The sequence below is a fragment of the Excalfactoria chinensis genome, chromosome 5 (assembly GCF_039878825.1).
Source record: "Excalfactoria chinensis isolate bCotChi1 chromosome 5, bCotChi1.hap2, whole genome shotgun sequence".
NCBI classification, from domain to species: domain Eukaryota; kingdom Metazoa; phylum Chordata; class Aves; order Galliformes; family Phasianidae; genus Excalfactoria; species Excalfactoria chinensis.
In genome coordinates this window covers 34,963,057-34,986,433 of record NC_092829.1, presented here as the reverse complement: position 1 = coordinate 34,986,433, position 23,377 = coordinate 34,963,057, and the positions used below count along the sequence as shown (strand labels likewise).

Below are 23,377 nucleotides of genomic sequence, written 5' to 3'. Positions count from 1 at the left end.
CATTTTTCCTCCATAGGACATATTCACTTATCTTCTCATATTTTAACAAATAATAGAGCACATATGAGGTAGTCACTCATTTCACCTAATTTGGTACATTTAAACTGGTTCTTGTTAGTAACCTCTACTGTGTGAGCAGGGTAGTTTTTACGTTATAAATGATTTCTCAGCTTTTTCTTTCAGTGTCCAACTCACAGTTTAGTTTCTCTTACTTCCAAACATTACATTTCCTGAAGTTCCTTATCACAATTCTAGATTTTCCCTGATTACAAATATTTTCCATAAAACAACAACAAAACATTTCCTTACAGTTATAATTTAGGGTCAAAAAGTTGTACCATACAATCATTAACAGAAGTTGATTGGAATAATTAAGCCAAATGCTGTCTGTGTTCTTGCATAATTGAGGTAAACTATTAAGAAAACACTTCTTTGAGTCTCCAAAAAAAGACCCAAATATAATTTCTGCTCTCATTATTTTTCTCAGAAAACTGAAGCCATGGTTTGAGCTCATTTTATGGCTTTCGAACTCTAATATTTGTAAAGCCTATCAATATGTTTCAAAACCTTAAGCAATTTCCATCAGAAGTAAAATAAATCATGCCCATCAGGGTGGAAACATATTAGAAGAATATGCAACCTTACAGTGAAGACATCTTTTGATCACTTAAACCGTTATCTTCTTGTATAGGGTTAAATACAAGGATCTGATCCCAAACTTCTGGGAGATTCATTAATGGTGAACAACAAGCAAGCAATTGTCAGAAAGATTATACCATTTCAATATCTTATCATTTTCTAGCACCAGAAGGAGACAATGCATTATTAAGGATGAAGACATTAATGCTAGCACTCTCCTTAAATTTCTTTTGCTTTATTAGAAAGAATCCATCAGTCAGAATCTCCTATTCACAGCACTAGAGAACAGTGAAGGGAGCTGCTTATCTAAATTGTTTAGCAGCTAAAATACGCTGACCTAGTAGAAAAAACCAAAAAAACAAAAAACCAACGTAAATTCTATCTTTCTTGTAAAACTCTCAGACCTACACTTAAGACCCAGGCAAGACGGGTGGGAGAATAATACTATACAGACATGAGGACTATGTCAAGAGAAGTTTATGCATCACTACTGAGCCACATCTAAAGCCATTCTTTTCTTTCATACACTAGTATAATCTAACTAATGTTGAATAGGAACCCAGAACTTATCCAAATCAGACTACAGACAGACTATATGTAATAGCAATGAATAGCCTAAATGGCACAAATCCTCTATTTTCCTTAACTGTTACTTTACTACTCTTTACCAGTCATACTCTGAAACCAAAGCCACAGAAAAATGCTCAATCTTACAACAGATCTTCTGCTCCACAGAACAAAAATTAAACTCCATGTACAGTGGAGAATAAACATTTAGCAGAACTTTTTAGCAGTGAAAGCCCAGCACGTTGAGAAAGATAAACTGCAAGTCCTGCTTAAAAAACAAACAGAAAAAAAACCACATTTGTCTTAAGTAAAAGGAACGTACCAAAGAAAATTCTTATGCACATCCAAGATCACCTGATGTTTTGGCTGCTTCATGAAACTCAGAACACCTGATTTGTCTATTACAAGAAGAGCACGTAGGCCACAAGTCTTACTAAGATGGAAGTGCTTGGGTAAATTTTTTATGTTAAGCTCCCCATCTCTCTATTAGGCAACTTTTCAGTGCGATCTACATTTCCCTTCCACCCTTGAAACTGCAGTGAAATTCTGAATCTAGAGTCTGGAAATTTGAGTTACTGCCATGTGAATACAGACCTAATATCAAAATAATGTAATTACCAAATTCCTCCAGGACAAAGACTCCTCGCACAGTATTGCACTTTTTAATGTGATTCAGCTCTATGAAAACCTACAAAAACAGGAGCAAAAATAACACAAAATTAGTAAGCTTTTCTCATAAAATCTAAAAATCAAAATAAAACAAAAACATCACCACAGCAGATACAACCTGAAGTGTTTAAGCATACACTACCAGTTCATTTACAGTTTAATAGATAAATAAAGGGTGAAATAAATATTTAGAAGACAAACTGGCCACAATGCTAGAAATCAACAAATAACTTAAAAGTGCTAAGAAGCGAAGACAGCAGAAGATGAAGTACCTTCCGCTCCTTGCAGGAGGAGAAAGCATGGAAGAGAAACGAAGGAGTTAGTAACTCTGACATATCCAACATTGCTACCCCTTCAGGCACTCAAATGAGTTATTGCAAAAAGAATATCAACACACCTGAAATACAACAGAAGAGGGGGGACAAGAAAAAAGCTGACTCCCAAATCTGCCACGATTTGTAGCCTCTGATCCATCCCAGTTTCTGCCCCTCCATGCGTCCTCCTCCAGCACAGAGGGCAGGTAAGGGACAGTATACTTCCCCCATCCTGACACTGACTCTTCTAACCAACCCAGCAGTCACATTTAATCTAAGGACAAACTACTAATCCTCTTCCTCTCTGATATTCTTGCACCATTTAAACTTGTATTACTGTTTATGATATATAACCTGCATACTTACACTTCAAATTGTCTCCTGTCAGTACCAGTTTTCTGCTTTAAGCAGCATGGGAGCATTTGGGACCCTTCTCTATTGTTTGCTCACTTCACACATGGCCATTGTCAGCTGGGCAGTTGCTTAGAAGACAAACTTTTTAACTCATTTTTTACAAACACAAACCCCAAAAGACAAAATAATTGAACTACACAATGAGGTTTTTCAGTCTAGAGCTCAAATGACAAGATTTCATAAATATACAAAGTTCTCTGAGCATGTTAAGTTTGTTTGATAGCCAGTATATTACGAGGTATAAAACAGTCCCTTTGCATATGCACACCTCCACAATGATCAATCAATACACAAACATAAGACAGAACTACAGAAAGTACCATAAAGAATAAATTCCACACAGCAGAATCTAATATGCTTCCATCTCTAGGCAGGAGAAACACCAGAGTAACATCACCCTAACAGTCACAGTAAGTCTATTTCCAGTACCTTAAAGATGCACTTAAAGAAAAACTAGAGAAACTGCATTGCCTTGGAGAGAAGGGAAAGGAAATATTTGCAACCCTTCTAAATTCAGTACTATCAAGTCAGACCGCCCTAGATGATATGCTACCCCCAAAAAAGCAAAGAGAATCACAACCACCTTTTTCTTCTTCATGGAACAGGCTTATATGCATAGAGGTCAGTAAACATGACCGCTATACACTTGAAACAAATCAGGCTGATCTTCTAGTATGTTTGTTGTTGTTGTTTTAACCAGAGAACTAACAAACAGTCCCAAGATATTTTTTGATCAGTTTCAAAAACTAAACTTTCTGTTACTTAAACAGAAAATCCAAAGCTTGCATCTTGTTACATTCAGGCCCTCAGGAAAGGAGAATTAATCACATGTTTCTTCTTTGTATGTTTTCACCCATGTTTCATTGATCAAAAATACTTTGTTTTTTGAGGGATAGCAACAGACAAAACCAGACAATATCAGAACCTTTTATAGTACAGAGTTTCCCTTTTCTGTAATATTCCCTGTAAAAAGTTTTTGCTGGTAGTCTAAAGCACGACATTTAAAAACTGAATAGAAAGGCCTGCTATTTTGTCCAGTAGACTTGACTATTTCTGATCGTCATGGTCTGTGTATAACACTGAATGCTGTGTTTCCACAAGTCAGGAACTATATGAGAATTTGTCAAAATTATAGTAAGTTACCAGTTTTCATAAGACATGAGTTGAAAGACAGTCTCTCACTGCACTGATTAAGGGACAGAGATGTTCTCCTCCCAGTCAGCAAACACACAGGTGTGTAAAGGAAATATGAGTTACTCACCCTAGGGAAACACCTTCTTCAAGACAGGGATGTGTATGTGGATCCTACTGTAGGTGGCCATGTGCCTGCTGCACTGTATTAAACTTCAACTTATTTATGATGCAGATGAATTCTTAACCGAGACAGTTACTGAGACCCAATATTAGACATAATTTGTAGATTGAAACTTAGTTTTGTGAATAGCCTGCCAAAGTCACAGGTACAGTTTAACTCCTCTCTATCACAGCAGGACTTCCTCTGATGCCCTACGCACAGACAAACTTGAACAATTTTTCTTCTTAACCTTATGTGCACTGCCAGCATGGGGAGACAATTTGTGAACTATCACGCATCTCTAACAGGTTGGCCCACCACGTATCTAAGACATCTGTGGAATGGGGCAGTGCCAAAGTACATACACTACAAATTGAGAGTCTTTTAAATTGATTATTTCTATGACTTCTAACCAATCACATAAACAGAAATCCTTTCTCCATGTTGCCTTGTTGAAAAGAGAGCCAAACATGAGGCCCAGATGTAGGATAAGAAAAAGAAGATGAAAAAGAAGCTGTGTCTGATGAGGTCCTATGGTCACTGGTTGGTCAGTATCCCCATCCAAACTCATTAAGAAATAGAAAAGGGCAGTTTTCAACAAAGTGAAACATCTGTAGAGTCCTGGGTTATATATATATATATCTCACAGAATCACAGAATTTTTCAAGGTTGGAAAAGACCTAGAAGATCATCTAGTCCAACCATAACCAATACTTCCCAGCTAAATCATATTCCTCAACGCAACATCCAAACGTTTCTTGAACACTCCCATGGTTGGTGACTCTACTACCTCCCTGGGCAGTGCATTCCAATTCCTGACTACCCTTTCCGAGAAGTAATACTTCCTAATGTCCAGCCTGATCCTCCCCTATATATGTGTGTGTGTGTGTGTGTGTGTGTGTGTGTGTGTGTGTGTATTTGCATATATGTATGTATTCTGAAATCAACTGCCTTAAGGAGGAATTTATATCATTTACATGGGAAGCGAAAAGGACAATTTATCTAAAACAGCAGACCTTTCATTAAGAAAGCAGCCTGTTTGATGAGTGTTGGAATAAGAATGCAAACATCCTTCAGCTCCAAAGATGATAAAATTTGGAAAAGCTATTTTTTTTTTCATAGTGCAGCTAGAAGGAGTGTTTTACATGACTGCTACAGTTACACATTCCTTACAGTCCCTCAAATGACTTTTGATGTCTTCACAGACAGTTTGTTTTGAGATTGAGGAAAACTAGGATAGTTCTTAGGTCCACTTAGGTACTCAATTCCCTTGCTGGCTAACACTGTAAATCTAACAGACTCAGGAGTTCAATATACTGAATTAACAAGTGCATTTAACTGTGCATCAGTCTACTTCAAATAATAGGAACTCATCTGATCGCAGCTTCATAAGAAAGAAGAGGAAGATTAACTTCAAGGGTGGGGAAGACTGAATATTTCCCAGGTCTGACCTAGCATTTGCAAGACCATCCTCCAGAAAAGATACACTAACTTTCATCAATGACAACAAATTAGAAAGCCGTTCTCCATCAGGAAGGACATGATAAATCTACTACTCTAGCAGTGCTGGTGGTTACATAGGACTCGTTGTCTGCAATGCCAAATTCAACAAGCAACAATCCCCTCAGTCCTACAGTAAGAATCAGCACTAGGTTTCTCTTAGGTTTCTTTAAAAACCTCATTCCAGTCTTTCAGGAAAAGAAAAGAAATCATATAGAACACTCTGAAATACTAACAGCAGTTAACTATAGTTGTTCTAACCTGGTAATAAACACAAAGAAAACCCAAACCACAACACTCTAATCCTTACCCTGGCCCATATGAACTCAAAGAGAAACATGGTCCTTCCATGACTTCAGAAGTATTAAGTAAAAATTCTTAGCATGTGTGTCTGAGATCCACATGAACTTCCAGTGGTATCTACACTGATGTTTACTCAAAGAAGAACAGAGCTTATGTGAGGAGAAATATCTAATCAGGAGGAAAGGAAAAAAACTCCACAGAGGGCTGACAGAAGCTGTTGTTTTACACACACAAACACACACACACACACACACACTCAGACACTCTCTCTCTTTTTCTCCTGAAAGTTGATTCTAGTGTCTAGCACAGCATGCAGATAATGTCATACGCAAAACAAAAAACACAAAGCAAAATAAAAAACAAAAATCAAAGGAAGCAACAGAAACAACATCCACAGAAAGGGAGAAATGGCAGTTCTAGTTGTGTTTCCTCTATGCCCACAAAATTTAGGGGGAAAAGAGTCAGTAATTTATTCTCATTTTTGTGAATAACAGCAAGAGTCACTTTTTTGTTCTACTTTCATACTGAATTCTACAGACAATTCTTCATTTTTTAAACCAAGATAGAACATGTATGGTGCAGAAAGCTGCCCTTTGCACTTGCAATATTCAAACTATCTATAAAGCTGACAGTTAATGCTGCCAGAACATTTTCACAATGTGATGCTTTGTAGCAGTATAGATTACAAGTGATCCTTAATATCCTGTCTACCATTTGTTTTGCATTTAGACAGTTCTGACTACAAGCAACCAGAAAGTGAAATCTCCATTAAACTTTTGTTTTTTTCCATCAACTCATTACAATTGTCCCGAGGATCTCATTTTGGTGTATTTTTACACCTATAAATCTTTGTATTTATATGTGTATATGTGTTTTTGTGTAAATATATAAATGTGTTTCTCATCCCCCATTGTGCTACCCCTTTGTTCTCAATACCTTTGGGAAGAGGAAACACAGATGATGCAGGTAAGCTGCAAAAAGCTTCATGCTCACACTGTCATCTTATAGATTTCCCCCATACCTGACTGTGCATAAATTTCAGGTTAATCCCTTCCAGTGTCACCTGCAGAAGACCTCCTTCACCAGTTTTCATATCCTGCACAGGAAACTCACCACCCAACTCAGGGCCTATGATGTGTTAAAGGAACAAAAGAACAAGAAAAAAATGGAAAAGGGAAGGTGGAGAAGAGAATAAACAGAAATAGAAAGCAGTCAATCAAGACATTAAATGATCAAGGACAATGCACAACAATAACAGCAATTTTTTTATTTCTTTTTAATAAGTCACTTTCTCAGTTATGCTGATGACAGTTATGAATATAAAGCACAGATCCCTGAGACATGGCATTAAGATAAACCATAAAATTTGCCTGTACCCCAAAGCACGGCTTCCAGATCTAGCATCTGCTTGCAAAAAAGGAACACTCACAAAAAAAAAAATCACACTTGAAAACCCATAGCAACATTAGCCTGAATCTGCAAAGAGACTCCAGCATGAGAGATGTGAGGGTCTTAAGAGTGTAAGAATTAATTTACCTCCATAATTGTTACCCATGTAGACACAGCACTTACTCCCCTCTGGGAACTAAGAAAAACTCAAAGTCACCCATCCAAGAACTCAGTTTCCCAGAATTACAAATCCCCTTTCCTAGGCTTTTTGATTCAACAGGAAAAGGAAAGGAATTGATGCCAAATATAATTAGACTGTTCTGTCTCAGAAGGTGATGCTAAACCAAGAATAATGTCTAAAGAGGATAAGTTACATTAATATAAGGACATTGGATTAACTGCACTATTTGACTTGCACAAACACAATGCTTTCCAATAATAGTAAAGATTTGTGCTTCGGAAGCCTTCAGAAAGCTACAAAATCACCACCATAGATTCTCAGAGACAAATGAGCGTATTGTTACACTCAGTTCTCAACACGAAGTGGCTATAGTTGTACACTCCAATCAGAAATAAAAGCTACCCAGCCACAAAGAGAAAGCAAAGTTGCAGCTTCATATTATTTTCAAGTTATGATTTTACTGGTAGTTAGTCCTCCTTACTCTTTATACAGGTGTTCTGCTTTCGCTTGGATCTAAAATAAGGTATATGGGGACAAGCTCAAAACAGTATTAAATCTGCTATGTACATACAGTTGAGCAAAGCTACTTTCTAGCTTCCAACTTACAGGACATGATGTTTAAATACACTAATAAAAAAGCCTGAATGATTACAGATGAAACAATAAATATTCCCAACAAGCAAATCTTGTACCTGGCTTAATGCTTTGCTGTCTTGCTGCTGCTCGCTCCATGCTGTCTTTTACACAGTAGTATAATTCCCGACACTAACATATAAGAAGAGGAAAAGAATGTTATTTTCTCATATTACAGGGGACGTGAATAATAAGATTCCTTAGAAAAAGTAAAAAAAGAAAAAAGATAAGCCAGCCCTATGTTGTGCACAATAGCAAAAGTCTATTAAAGACTAACCACAGCTAATTACTGCATGGTATTTATAATTTATTAACTTGAAAAATAAATATTTTGTATCTAAATAGCATAAGCTAGGGAATGGTCACGCAATGGACACATTAGATTACTCATGAGAATGAAGTTTACTCAGTTTCCTAGTGTAGAGGAAGCTTCAAAACAATACTACAAGTCCTCCCCCTTCCTCTCAGCATTCAGAAAACACAGTGTTGCTGGTCATGCTCATATAATTTATCCTTTTGTTAATCATCTTCATTGAATTAATAGTTATCTTCATTTCCTTATGTCATAATCCTCAAACAATCTTCCTCCAATTCTCTAATATAAAATAACAGGTAAGCCATAATCTCAGAGTAAATTTTAAGAGAGATTTCGTAGAATCATAGAACAGTCTGAGTTTCTATCCAAGGCCCCAAATACATACAATTGGCTTTCCAAGTAACTTCTCTAGCTCACTCCTTTTGTCTTCCTTCCCTCTGTATTCACACCTAAATTACACTGACTTGGCTTATGCAAAAATCAACTTTGTGAAGCAGAAATCTAAACTCTTTACACCTCAAAAATAGTAGCCTTGCAATAAATCATTTGCAGTTACAAATCTTTACCTTTTGTTTGCTGATCATTGTGTAGGAGTTTTCCCAGTACAGTTCAGCTATTTCTTTATATATGTAACTAATCATAAGGAGAAGAAAAGAGCTTTCCAAATAGTGGGGAAGACATATATGAAATCAGCAAAACCAAACATGGGCCAAGGAAATAAAACAAAAACCAATAAGCTATTTGATCAAGTTTTCCATTTAAAATAGCACAGTTAACTCAATTGCAAGATACAACTTTATTTAGCTTTTGCCCATGAAACCAACACGCTATTTCTGATATATTCCTAAGTCTCCATGACCATTCAACATTAAGTAACTGAAATCCCTTCCTTCACAGAGCACAGTTCAATCATGTATTACTCTCTCTTAGTTCTTCAAATCAAAAACAAAAAAAAGCTACATGTGTCATTTTTTAATTACATCCTTCTGCACTACTGCCTCCAGGTAGATGACAAGGCAAAACGTTAGCTTCAGTCAGTGCTGTTAAGCAGCCATTGCAGTTCAGTACAAAGTACTGAAGAGAGAATGCTGTTAATTGATTAAAACATATGACATACTAGTATAACATATTTCTTCTGCACTGTCTTGTTTGCATTAAATAAAACGTGTACCTTCTTTGTGTAGAACTTGTTCAGTTGTGTTTCCTGACCATTCCTCCTCCAGAGACACAGCACTTTTGTTTTGGGACAGTAAGTCATGTTGATGAGTTTCTCATACCACCAACGTTCATACACAGTTCCAATGTTGCTTCTCAGCACGATGCAGTCATCACACACCTAGGAGCACAAAATGTTAGATGAGATTTCTACTACTATGTATTGAATGCTAGTAGTTGCATTAATACATGTTCCGGTCTCTACCTCCATGAAAAATATATCTCCCGTAGTGTCTGTCCCAGCATGGACTACAAAAGTCTGCTTCTTGATGTGGCGGCTGCCGCTGGGTCTCACAGGGATTTCCCGTCCATTCTAGGTAAGATAATATGGCATCATTAATGAACTTAGAAACCAACTTTCTTGAACATGTTCAGTATGTGATAGTGAGGTGTCTAGTTTCTAGTAACTGTTAATATTGCAGTAAAATGGTCTGCTTTTCCCCCCGTTAACAATAGGAGAATTTCATGTCCTTTCTGTGCATAAAACTGAGTTGCAGCCTTAGTAAGAACAAAGGCTCCCAACAATGAAAGCAATATAAGGAAAACATCAAGGTTGCACAGAACTCTAGTGCTGAAGTCACAAGTTTATACATATTTGTATTGAAGTTCTGATGGATGACTACATAATGTTATAAGCAGGGTCATATGACCAACCTTGGTCTTCATACTGTGCACATGAAGGCAGTATTTAATAATCTGATTTAATGATTTTTAATACTTTTTTTCATCGTGTTGCAGCTGAGCATTTCTAGAAGAATTTTGAAGTATTTCATCCTCCCCCTAGTGAAGCTCCCACAGACCCATCATTCATCATGGTTTCACCTACCAGGTTAGCAAGCTTGTCTAGAATATCATTTAATTGCTGGCTGTGCAACAATCCAATATGTGATTTTCCCATCAGACGACGCACCTTTTTCCTAATGTCATTCTTATTCACCTAGAAAGAGCACATAAAAAGACAGTTAGTTACGTTTCTCTAATTACAGCCAACTTCTTCTACCTCCCGAATTCAACATATATTTTTTTTCATTGCTAATGCTGCAAAACAACTCATCTGCAGTCCAACTATTCTAGGTACTCTTCAGCCCAGCAGTACCAGCAAAAATTGCCCATATTCCACTTTTCCCAACTACTGGGCAAGAGACACTATGTACAAAAGATTTCCTGCCTACTCTCGCACAGCAAAGCAGCAAATTCATTATTATCTTCCCACTACTTTTCCAATTTCTTCACATTGCCACTTATCAACTTTATTCACTCTCTCCTTTTGCATCCACTGATCAAAGTAACTGGCTATTATTACTGCAACTGAAAGTACTACAGAAATGCAAGTCCTAATAGCCAAATCTCAACCTTCTTCTGCAATAAACTCATTCCAAGTATACTCAAATTCCATCTTAAAACTTATCTTCATATTCCATTTATATCAGGAAAAATCAATGCCCTGTTTCCCCTCCCCACTTTCCCCTCCAAAAACTAACACCAAGCAACTTTTCCCACTGGTGGGATATTAGACATTCTTTATTTTTTCACTACTACGAATGGTATCTCACCTCTTCATTTACACCATAAAAAGCAATCAAACCACCACCTGTGTATACCTAGTCTGATTCTCAAGATGTTGCACTTGCAGAATAGTGCATCAGAACTGTTACAGAATTGTCCTGGAAAAGCAGGACTCTACATCTGGTTCCAGGTATAGCAAAAATTTTAGAGGACTGTTTTTCCAGTGATTTTTGATGGAAAATTTACATTATTTCAGAAATAATTTAAACTAAAAAAAAAAAAAGATATTAGTGCCACCTACGATCTTAAGAACAGATAAGACAGCCCACTGAGTGAAAAAAAAGAAAGGATCGCAAAATTTCATGTTGAGCTACTGATATGCATATTCATTATCTGTCCAGGTTTTCTGCTCAGTTTGGACTTCCCCAGTAACAAATGGAATTTGCAGCTGTTAGGAAACCAGACTAGAAGATGCTCTCTACCTATCTTATAACCCATATTCCTGAGATTAAGAATGTTCTGTACAGGTGCTGGTAGGGTTAAAAAGTTCCTAGTTTATATTGCAATGTATATGCATATCCATAGCACAAAACTGCTTAAGCTAAGACAACAAACCTCAAAAGATCTCCAAGTTCTAAAACAATTTCCTCATTAAGATCAGATATTTCAAAACATTACGTTACACTATATTGGTTTCAAGACAACACCACCAGAATACACTGGTTTAATATAAGCAGTGATCTATAAAAAAAACCAACAAACCCTCACCTTTATCATAAGCATATAAGCAATCATATTATGTAGCAGTGTAGCCAATAAACGGTCTTCATCATCCTCCAAACGCTTTCGATCATGTTCTCCCAGGGAGAGATACCTGCAAGAATAGTTAGTTGTGAAGTAGACTCATTGGCATTTTTCATCCAATTCACTACAGGACCAGCAGGGGATAGAACACTACTTATAAAAAGTGTATGGCAAATGAAATCCTCAAAAACACTAAGCCAAATGGACGTTCTCCAGTATAATGATATGTTTGTTAATTACATATTCATTAATTGTTTAGTTCAAGCAACTAAGCTATGCTCAGTGGGAAGTTCTCAGCAGCCCACTGGTCTTATCCACTCCCTCTTCCACAGTTGCACCTTCATGACAAGTGCTAGAAGGGGAACATATAAATCACTACAAGAGTTTTCCTCTTTAGAGCTTTGCTTCTGCTATGCAGCTGCACTTTAGTCATGATAGAAGTGTGCGGGTCATCTCTTATTCCAATAGACAGATTCCAAAATGCTTATTTTTTTCCACCATCCAGCAACCCACTGATTACTTCTGGCTATTCTGGCTAAAGAGCTAATGTTACAAGATAGTATGGCTATCGATGGCACAGACGCAGGTGGTACAAAGCCGAGAATGATCAGATTTTAATAGGGCTGAGAAAAAAAAATAACAGTAGGCAGTAAAGACAGCTTAGAATTAGCATTAAGTAGTCACACGTGTTTTTATAGAGTTATTTTCTCACTGTGCTGTTTTCCTGATTTTTGTTTTTTTTGTACTACAAACCATAAAAGTGCCTATTTATAATTTTGTACACTTTCTGAAGATATTTAATTTTTCCCCAAATACTGGTATATCCCTTTGTTCTGGAATACACACGTCTCAACAAAGAAATCCTTTATTTTATTACCATTTAAGCCTATTCCATAGCATGATCATATTTACCATTACTCATTTCTCCAAAAATACCACCTCTCCATGAGTGGTAAAAGAGACACATGACAACTGAAGATAGTATTTTAGCAGCGGGAGATGCTGACAAGCACAGAGCCAAAAGGCTCATTTTGGAATAGGCAGTAACAGTACTAAAGCTTAAAAAGTGACAAAATAACACATGCAAGAGGACTAAAAGAATATTCTTTCTATTATGTCAGCCCCAGGTGAAATAATGAGAAAAGAAAAAGGGATGCTAAAAACTTTACCTGTCAATCATCTCCTGGGGTCCCTGATCCATCCCCATTCCTTCTCTCTCTAACATCACAGCATCCAAAAAGGCATCTTCCCAGAACTGCATCTGGTCCCACAATGTTGAGCGCTCTTTGCCTAGGAAGTACATATAAAAATTGAGTATTTATTCCAGTCAATTTCCCTTTTTTCCCCCCGTATTTTGAAAGTATGACAAGCCAACACACAAATAATCCATATTAAAAAAGAAAAAAAAAAAAAAAAAAAAAGTAACTTTTAAATCACAAACAAAATCACAATGGAGAAAAAGTGTAAAATTAAAGACAAGACACATTGCTCATTCTAATTCATGGCATAATCTTTTGAAAACATTATACAAAAGAATCTCTTATCCCTGTTCCTTAAGAAATATACTTTCTTCTACATATTAATAACACTTTTTAAAGCAACAGGAATATCTCACACAAACACAGATCATGGCAAACACACAGAGAAGAGGAAAGATGAGACTATTACTCATAGAGAAGGTTTCCATTGCAGCATCCTCTAACTGGTCCCAGACAGATCCTTTATCCCTACCTGTATCATTCCAAGCAGGTAGTAAGAATAAATAGAAAGGATGAAAAACAGGAAGAAAGAGCTCTTGATTAACAGCAAGTCCAGGTAAAATACATTAAAAAAAAAAACACTAAAACAATATACTGTTAATTCAGGCATACACACTCTAATGCCATTAAACTTTAGAGTTTAGTAGCCTTTTATTCAAAGACTTAAACTGAAGGAACTTTTCTTAAAAGATCAGCAATAGATTGTGGCTTTCCACGCATAGCTGAGTTCCTTCTATCTTCCTTCAGACTATTCTTATTTAAGAACAACTGCCTTGAAAAAACTACATGTAATGGAAACTACACCACCCACCCATCTTCACTTACTCCTTCCCCCCAGCAAATCCTTTGCTTTACTATAAATGTCCTAGCTGACTCTCCTGTTCTGCCAGCAATTACAACAGGTGGTAGTTAAAAACTCCAGTCTGCCCCAGACGTGACTCCAGCTTCAGTCTAAGAGATCCCCTTGCTCCCCCAAAAGAAGCTTACCTAGAAGTCCTTCATAGAGATAGACACGCTGGTTCCCATCCTCTGGACCTTTCCCTGGAGTACTGCCCTTGTTCTCCTTTACATTCTGCTTCAAGTTATGAGACTTTGCCTGAAAATAAAATACAAGGTGTCAGACATCACTACAACCTGCAGGGCTGTTCCTTGCAATATACTGCAGCACTTAACAATCTGCAAGTTATATTTCACACACGCTTCTCCCACAAACATTTCCAAAAAAAATGAAGTTACTTTGTAAAAACATGAAGTTAATATATTTAAAAGTCTGGAATCCAGACAGACAAAAGAAAAAAATGCAAACCCCAGACCAAAGGAAAGAACAGTTAAACCTCTTCCATTATCCTCTACATTTCACACTTAAGCAGAAGTTTATCTATGTTCTAACAGTAAACATTTCCCACACTTAGGAAGCACTCAGTAAACTTACTAACATTTAGCAAATTACTACATATCACCTGGTCAGAAGAACTGTATGCTGGGACTGTCAGCAGGAACCACAATGACAAAGTTACCCATCTATTTCTCTATCACCAAGTAAACTATGTTTATAATACCTGACATTCATTCGTTCATTGCACATCACTTCTTTGCACTTTGCAGAAGTGTCTCAAACTTTGTTTAATTTCATTAATCAAGTAAAACTATAAAAAATGCAGAGAAATTGATTTTCTTTTTTTTTTTTGTGATGTTTTTATGTGGGTTCTCCCCCCCACCCCCACATAAAGTCTAACTCTTCAGTAACTGAGAAGATCTTTCAACTAAATAAGCCAATGTTACACTGCACGGGAAATTGGTAATCACATTGATTAATCAGCTGAGGCAAGAGTTGGGTCAGCTGTGGGAGCACAGGTGAGAGTAATGTAGCTGTGCTTCCAGAAGGGGTGCAGCTTGACTCCACCTCCTCTAGACCCCATTTAAGGGCTGACCACCACTAAGGCAGCTTTTCTTGGAGATTGCTCCCTGGTGGTGATTGCCTCAGTGTTTCCCAGTGAAGGCTTCCATATTGGTAAGTTTTTCCTTATAAATAATCCTTTGTATATCTGTTACCATCTTTGCATCATTCCCCCTTACAAGCACCATTTTCATGCTCTCAAGAGAAACCTGCAGTGAAGTACTACAATTATGGTTGTTGTTTAAAATCTGAAGTAAATGCCAGGTAAGGGAATTTTCAGTTCAGCTAGGATTATAACAACAAATGCAATCAGACCAATGTTTAGATACTGCATGTTGTTGTCACACGTGGATGATGTTCTGACTTAAGTAAATTATATGATTGGTTTTTTTGCAAGTTGTATATTAAGAGGTTATACCAATAGTCAAAAACTTTAAAAACAAAATATGCTTTAAGAGCATTTGCATTTTACTGCATACATATCCTCCAGTTAAGAAAACATATTTAAAAGCTGTGATTAAACTTCAGATAACATTAATGTTTTTAAAAAACAGAAGAACTACATCATCATGGGCTCATCACTTTTCTGTATCAAAGAGCTGCTCCTAGCAAACAGACTATTGGTTCCTTCCAGTTGAAGTCAGACAGTGCCCTTTGACTTTTTTTGTTTGCTTCTGAAGGGGAATTAAACATCAGTTTTGTTGAGAGTAACATTGAGCAAGGGTGGAATTAAAGATTGCTAGAGCCTACAATGTGATGTGGAACACAAATCTACTATACTCAAAGAACCAAGTATTGCACAGGATATGAAGAAAGGCACATAGATCTATCAAAAATTTAGTATTTTGATATTGTAAATCATTGTTGATTAATCCTTCAAAGAGAATCAAATACACACTAACATCACACATATAGAAATTTTAAAATAAAGTAAGGTGTGCATCGTTCTTACAAAAATAGAGCTAGTAGCAGAGTTTGTCTCAATTTCACTGTCTGACACAGTGCCCCTGGATCCTGTCAGATTGCTTCCATTTTCCACACTTGGGCCATCACCAGCATTGCTACTCAAGTCACTGTCCGCTCCTAGCGTCTCCCCAGAGCTGTTACTAACCTATGGAGAAAGATAAAGCTGTTACTCCTCAGTATTCAAGACAGTGTAGACAGCAAAAGTTTTTTGTTTTTTTTTTTCTCACAGCATAAAATAATAAATGGTACAACTGAAGGCCACTCTTATCTTTCCTTTTTCAGTGATACTATTCTCACTCCAAGTCCAGTGAAAGAGTCCTTAAGAAAATCCCAGAAGTGTTTAGCTTGGAACAGATCTGTTACGATCTGTGATCTGTTACATCCCCTCAGCTCAAGCAAGGTCAGCTAGAGGATGTTGCTAAGAACCATGTCCAGAGAGGTTTTGAAAATTTCCATGCATAATTATTCTATAACCTCTCTGGGTGAGCTATTCCAGTGTTTTACTACTCTGACAATAATTTTTATTTTAAGTATCTTCTGTTCAGATGGAATTTCCTATGCTTTAATTTTTGTGTTCATCATCTCTTGTTCTGGCTGTGGTTACTGCTGAGAAGAGTCTGACTCCATTGTCTGCACCTCCTCCTGTTTAGGATTTACACACATTGATAAGAACCCCCTCTGTGCTTTGCCTTCTTTGGAGTCCCAACTCTCCCAGTCTCTCCTCATATGAAAGATGCTCAAGTCTCTTAATCATCTTTGTTGTTCTATGCTGGACTGACTTCAGTGAAATTGCTCTTGTATTGAGAACCCAGGACTGGACATCCTGCTAAAGTTGCGGTAAACAATATCCACTACTCTCCCCTCATACACTAAACTAGTTATCCTACTGTCTGAGGTTAACAGCTCAGCTAAGCATAACTGCCCCTCTGTAAATCCATGCTGCCTACTTTCATTTGTCTTCTTGTCTTTCATGCATGTGGAAATGCTTTACAGGAGATTTTTCTCCACTTTCTTTCCAGGGTCTGAAATGCTGGCCAGACTGTAGGCCCCCTATCTTCTTGCTTGCCTTTTTGAAGGCAGGAGTGATACTTGCTCTACCTTCCTCCTTAGGAACATCTCTCAACACCATGTGTATAGGAAATTGGTAATCAGAGCCTGACCCTCTGATTAACCAGCTGAGGTGAGTGCTGGGTCAGCTGTGGGAGCACAGGTGAAGGTAATTCCCCTGTGCTCCCTGAAGGGATGGAGCCTGACTCCACTGCTCCTAGACTTCATTTAAAGGCTGACCACCACAACGACAGTATCTCTTTAGGAGATCACTCCTTTGTGGAGTTTGGGTGACCAGCCTTGGCATTTTCCATCTAGATTGAAGACATCAGAATTGGTGAGGTTTTTCCTATAGATAACCTTTGGCTCTCTATTACACCACCATTCTTGTATTATTTCCTATTCTATGCCATGATTGCTCAGAGACAACAGCATCAGTCAATTCCTCAATGCTTATGGCTGGAAACCATTAAGCCCCACGGATTAATATATATCCAGTTTAAGTACTTGCCAGCTTAGTCCTCTCCACCAATGAATTAAGTCTTCCTTGCTCCAACTCCAGGCTTTTTCAGATGTCATGGGCTGGAATTACTAATGGCTAGTTTTACTGGTAAAGACTAAGGTAAAATAGGCACTGAGTATCCCAGACTTCCATTTGCTATCAGTTTCCCTGCCCAATTAAGTAATAGGCCCATGTTTTCCCTCTCAGATTTTCTCTCAGGTCCACCTAGGCTTTCCAGACTATACCCTTGCAAGATGGTACAGCAAGTGTATATTCCTCCTGGGTCACCTGCCCCTTCTTCCACCTCCTAAGCATTTCTGTTTTATGCTTCAGGTTCAGTTAGGAGTTCCTTGATTATTTATACGGGCCATGTGCTGTCTTTGCTTGATTTCCAGTTTGTTGTGATGGAACCTTCTTGAGTGTGTAAGAGTAGATCCTTGAACATCAACCAGCTCTCCTAGACTCCTTTTCTCCCTGGAGCTACATACCACAGAGAATAATTTCTACATCCAACAGAGGAAGACAAAGTACTGTTCCTGTTACAAGCTGGGAAGGGATTATGGAAAACTAGATATTCACAGGTATGCAGCAGCTTAAAAGAAAAACCAAAAATGAAAACAAAAGTTCCTTGAAATATCCTGTATCAGATAATATGCAGCAGGGAGAAGTCTTTTTCACTGAATGCATTCTTATTCCTTATTATTCTAGGCCCTACAGCTGATCAGAAGAAGCAGACATATTTGCACGTGGTTCAAGTGGCTTAAGGTAATACATCAAATTTTTTTTTCTTGCTTTTAATGCATTAAGGAATCTATTTTGTCTTTTGAGATAATTTATAAAAACTAAGTCATATTTATAAAAGGATTGCCAGTTTCATAAATACACCAACATGTAGGAATACATAAAAGCAACGAGTATCATATGACAGATGCAATCTGCTAGTATACAGTATGCATACTCCATCAGATATGCGTTTGCTACCCACTCAGAGGCTCTGGACACAGACAACATCATAGAGACAGTACATGGTGTCTGTGATAGTAAGCAATCATACTGTACACAAAACATAGGCATGAAATGCTCTTCACTTTACCAAGAAATGAATCACATCAAGATTTCACTTTGGGTATATCCTACCACTGTGCTAACTTCAGAATCCTGGCTGGTACTTCGAACCATAACTGATGGTCCTCCACAGGGAACAGAGTCAAAATCACTCTTCTGCAATCAAAGACATGAAGGAAAGAAAGGTTTAGTTTTGATCACTTTAAAAAAATACCCACCGCTTCCCATTCCATTGGGATCTTAAACCACATGTGATATGCTTCCTTGACTGATTAAGCCAGATAAATAGAAACTACTGACTGCAAGTCAAAAAGGTAATGGGGTTTTATAACTAAACGAGTTAATGACTAGTATCCTAAGGGAAGAAGAAATTTTTCTAGATGAGCCTTTCAAGAAATCTTAAACTGTACAAGTTTCCCACAGTTAAGCAACAGATAGAAGAATCTTCTATCTTATCACATAAATTAACCAAGCAAAGGAGCCACTGACCTGAGAACCTGAGGTCAAACTGAGGCCGCTGTCTGCACTGATTTGGGATTTTTTCTCATCTGTTTCTCCCAAATCAAAATGTTTTGCACCTTCTGGCCCTGTGCAAAGGAAAAAGTGAATCATTATTTTATCAAGAAAAAACAATATAGCAGAAGGCAGGTGACCGAAAGCAGGAACAGTATCAAGAAAACAAAGTTACATTCTTGTTCTTGTGTGGTTTTGGTTTTTTTTAATTATTATTTCTTGGTACTGTTAGCAGCAAGGGCAGCAGAATACATCTGCCATTCTTTGAATTTCAGATATTCCAAAGGCACAGCACAACAGTGACTATCATTTAATAGTACCTTTGTTAGTCACTCAAGAGAAAAGAAGACATACAAAGGTCAAGTAGCTTCCAGTTACAGTAATACATGCAGAGCAGTTGCCATTCAACTCTAGGAAGCCACCTACTTAATTCTTGGAAAAAATAAAGGATACTTAGTAGCTTGAGGTCACTATCCCTTTTAGAACAGCTAATTTGCTGAATGTCTTGAATTGAGTTTGTTGGATAGAGTTGACCTCAGCAACTATCCAGGTAATAACAAGGCAACACTTCTCAAGAACATAATTAGTGATAATTGGTGTTACATCAGTAAGAATATCAAGGAAGAAGCTTGTATGATGCTGTACTTCATAACATTTGCCAATTATGTAACAAATGGCTCTCCAGAGTTGGCAATCGTATAGGTCAGTAGTGAGAGAAACAACAAGCCTTAAGTCATGCATTCATAAACCCACCCAACTGAATAAACAAAATAAAACCAAAACAATACAAAAAAAAAAAAAAAAAAAAAAAAAAAAAAAGACAGAACTTCATGTTCTATTTCCCATGCAGATCTGGAATCACATCATCTATTGTCCTTTGATGAGATGGCAGAAGGAAAAGAGAATGATGGACAGTAGAGCCTGAAAAGAAATTTGGATAAGCACTGCATGAAAGTAAGTAATGAGGCAGGAAAAGAATGTGTTACAGACTGTACACAGATTATCACTAGTCTCAGAAAGGGGAAGAGATTGCAACACCTCTGCCATATCCATATCTGCCAACTATTCAGTAAAAGGAAGACACGATCAGCAGCTGGAATAGGTATATTACATATCTGTGAATATATCCAGTATCTCTATGCAAACAGTTCCACAATCTCTTATAATCACTAATCACAACATCCTGGGAATCATGAACATGTCTGTATTATATGCAACGTTAGAGAGGGCAAGACAGTGAAAAGGAAAAGAAAAAGGCAAGGGAGGAGAGAGTGAGAGAGAAGGATAATATACAAAGATTTGTGGCAGTGAGCTTGAGATGGTATGTAAACTCATGAACAGCAAAGCCATAAGCGGGCTGTGCAGACTGTACTAACTTTCTACTCAAACTGTCCAAGTGAAATATTTTAGATAAATGTTCCTCATTTATTATAGCAGTCTGCCTATAAAACCTTATGCCCTAGTTACTGCAAATCAGATTGTGAAGACTACCATCAAAGAAAAATTCAGAGTTGAAAAGTAAACTAAAAACATCATTTATGGAATTTGAAGTTTTATTTTATACTGAAATATATATTATTCACTTCTAGAAGTCTATTTCCAGCCATTCAAACAGCCACTGTTTCCCATCCTGAACAATGCTGCACTAAAAGGTTTTGTGTCTCATTAGTACAACAGGAATACCATACTACATATGCTTTAAGCAAAGTAATCTGTTCCCTATCCCAACACATACTTCAGATGTATTTCTAGCAATTTGATTTTCAAAGCAAGTGAAACTGACTGATGCAGTTCAGGTGCTTGACAACTATGGGCAATAATAACAGCTGATTTTAAGAAGCACAATAACCACAATCATGTTATTGTCACTTCACAGGCACTTAGGAACTTCCCCTTCCACTGTTCACAGAGTTGTGTACCTGCTTCACATTTAAATAAAAACAACAAAAACCACAACAAAAAGATTTATTTCCTCCAACATAGGAACCTAACTGAAGGGCCCAACCTGGAATAGTATGTGTGTGCACATGCTGTGCCAGTTGTGCACACACTCCTTGCACAGCAGAAAGCAATTCAAGTCTCCAATGTAGTATGTTGCACTGCAGAGGTGCCCCCACTTGCCCCTTTCACTCTGAAAAGACTCCAGATGCTGCAAGCACTTAACTGAAGTATTTAACTGAAGCATCTGAAACACAGGAAATCCAGCCCTAACCAGAACATTGGGAATTTTCACCTATGCATATTAACTATTAGTCTGTTCCAAACTTCAGTCTGTTAAAAGGGCATTAGCTCTGCAAAGCAGACACTACACTCATAGTTAAAAAACACCTCTCACATCAAGGTTATTATAAATTGTGTTTGTCCTTATGCCCTATGCCCCTGTTTATAACAGTGATAACCAAACCAGCAAAACCTGGTACTGTAACTGCAGATAACACGTATGAATATTTCAACAGATGTTAACACTAATGTAGATTTAGACTTGTACTTAGATTCTGTAAACAGCCTCGGATCACTTTACTCTTCCTTTAATGTGGTATAATCTTGTTGATTCCTTATTATTAAGGAATTTAAGAGGACTTTCATTTAGAGCCATCACTAAATAACAATTCTTCACATACACCTTCTCTCTCCCCCTCTAAATTACTTCTTTGTTGCAGACTGACTGTAGTCAGAAACTGTTCTTAGTCAGGTAAGAACATTCGCCATCCCAGGATTTGAAAGATGGGGAATTTTTCATTGCAGTAATGTTCAATCGAACTATACATTTATGGCAAAGACTTGTTAAGCAAGACTGGTATTTAAGTAACGAGTTGGAATGCCTTGAAATCCTTCTGTATATATCTAATATGGTGTAATTCCTCTTTTTTCTTTTTTGTTTTTGTAGAAGGTAACATTCAAGGAAAGAAAAGAAAGAAATAAAAAAAGATGAAACATTTGAACAGAATTTCCCCAGAGCAAACAGATCTGTTTGGACTCCTCTATAAAGCAAGCTTTCTGGATAGACTTAGTCTTTTACCTAATTTTGTTCTTGTGGGTAAAAAAACTGTGTGCCATAGATGCAAGCTCACCCTGCATCTGGGGAGTTGGCAGTTATGGGGGAGGCTGTGGGAGTCAGTTTTCTATGTTTTATTATTTATTTCCTTACTCGTTTTTTCCAAAGATTTTTGCTTTTTCATTTCCTGGTGCTTGTTCCACAATTCTACCCAAGATGCATTGAAAGCGGGAGAGAAAGAGAAAGAGTCAACAGCCAGTCAGACAGGTGAAAATGGGGAAAAAGGTTGAAACAAAAATCCCACCCTCTTCATCTCGGATAAAAATATAAGAATAGAAGTTGATGACAACTACTGGGTGCAGGGTTAGTTAATACCAATTCACAAGAAATCCATGTTAGGGTATTTGAGAACTGTATCATCTCTCATTTACAGAATTTAAAAGTTAAGAGATGATTTCATACAGAATCAACTGAGCAAAAACAGCTGTTATGAACACATACGATGCAATTCGTTACCTTTCCTGAGAAAGGCCTTTAAGACTGTCAGATATTTCATCTTCCAAAACGTAGGCATCACAATAGTTCTAATTAACAGCAACATTTTCACATTTCTAGTTTGTTTCATTGAAAGGAAAAGGCACAAAAACAGCAGCAGCAATCCCAAGAAAACCTAAACTGTAGGTCAACACAATATTTCACCAAAATTATATATTGAAATATATCACAAAGTTCACAAGTACAAGTTACTTTTGACCTGACTGTACTCTCAACAAATGCATGGCTCTGCCTATAAACAAGTCCTACACATTAAAAGCAGAACTTCTGTTCATCCATTTCTTCACATCAGGTTATGAAGAAAGGAAAACAGAAGAAAAATGAGCAAGATAAAAATAAATGAATAAAAATGAAGCTTAATGTCAGCTTTCAGAATTCTCCTGCAGTCACAACACTCCCAGCGAAAGGATTCCATAGGGAGACAAAATACAAAGATAAAGGGGAAAAAAAAGTCTGGAGTCTATATGCACTTCCTTCATTTGAAGCTTAACCCTAAGAAAAATTAATGATGAAACACTTGAACCTTTCTAGCACTCGTGCTCCTCAGCTCTCTGAAATGTAATCGTGCTCAGAAAAAACAGGTCATTGCAGGTGTTGGCCCACTGGCAAAGGAAACATTACAAGCTGGCATGTTGAACTAAGTTTGAATGCAAGGCACTACACCCTTTCTCATGCATGGTTAAAGCTGGAACTGTTACACAGGGGCAGATAACTCCCAGAAAAGTCATGAAGGGAAGGAAATAAACAGCACAATGTTTCCTTGAAGCTGCTCTTCAAGGAAACTTCCTGAACCTAAGAGGCCACTGAAAGCATGTCAGGAATCCATGCTACCCT

At 37.4% G+C, this 23,377-nt stretch overlaps 1 protein-coding gene across 11 annotated transcripts in view; it reads right to left on the bottom strand.

The window, feature by feature from the left end:
* Positions 1 to 23,377, bottom strand: part of MADD (MAP kinase activating death domain) — a 65,367-nt gene that overhangs the window by 5,098 nt on the left and 36,892 nt on the right. For 3 of the 11 annotated variants that reach the window (XM_072336998.1, XM_072336997.1, XM_072336995.1), the window contains 14 exons: positions 22,142 to 22,195; positions 18,970 to 19,067; positions 18,553 to 18,636; positions 15,853 to 16,011; positions 13,991 to 14,099; positions 13,413 to 13,475; positions 12,914 to 13,034; positions 11,709 to 11,814; positions 10,261 to 10,371; positions 9,640 to 9,747; positions 9,391 to 9,555; positions 7,963 to 8,035; positions 6,722 to 6,828; positions 1,825 to 1,894 (listed from right to left, as the gene is read on the bottom strand). In XM_072336998.1, the coding sequence (XP_072193099.1) occupies positions 1,825 to 1,894; positions 6,722 to 6,828; positions 7,963 to 8,035; positions 9,391 to 9,555; positions 9,640 to 9,747; positions 10,261 to 10,371; positions 11,709 to 11,814; positions 12,914 to 13,034; positions 13,413 to 13,475; positions 13,991 to 14,099; positions 15,853 to 16,011; positions 18,553 to 18,636; positions 18,970 to 19,067; positions 22,142 to 22,195 (1,428 nt within the window). The remainder of the gene's footprint in view (positions 1 to 1,824; positions 1,895 to 6,721; positions 6,829 to 7,962; positions 8,036 to 9,390; positions 9,556 to 9,639; positions 9,748 to 10,260; positions 10,372 to 11,708; positions 11,815 to 12,913; positions 13,035 to 13,412; positions 13,476 to 13,990; positions 14,100 to 15,852; positions 16,012 to 18,552; positions 18,637 to 18,969; positions 19,068 to 22,141; positions 22,196 to 23,377) is intronic. The other 8 variants (XM_072337002.1, XM_072337003.1, XM_072337005.1 and 5 more) reach the window with 4 other exon arrangements.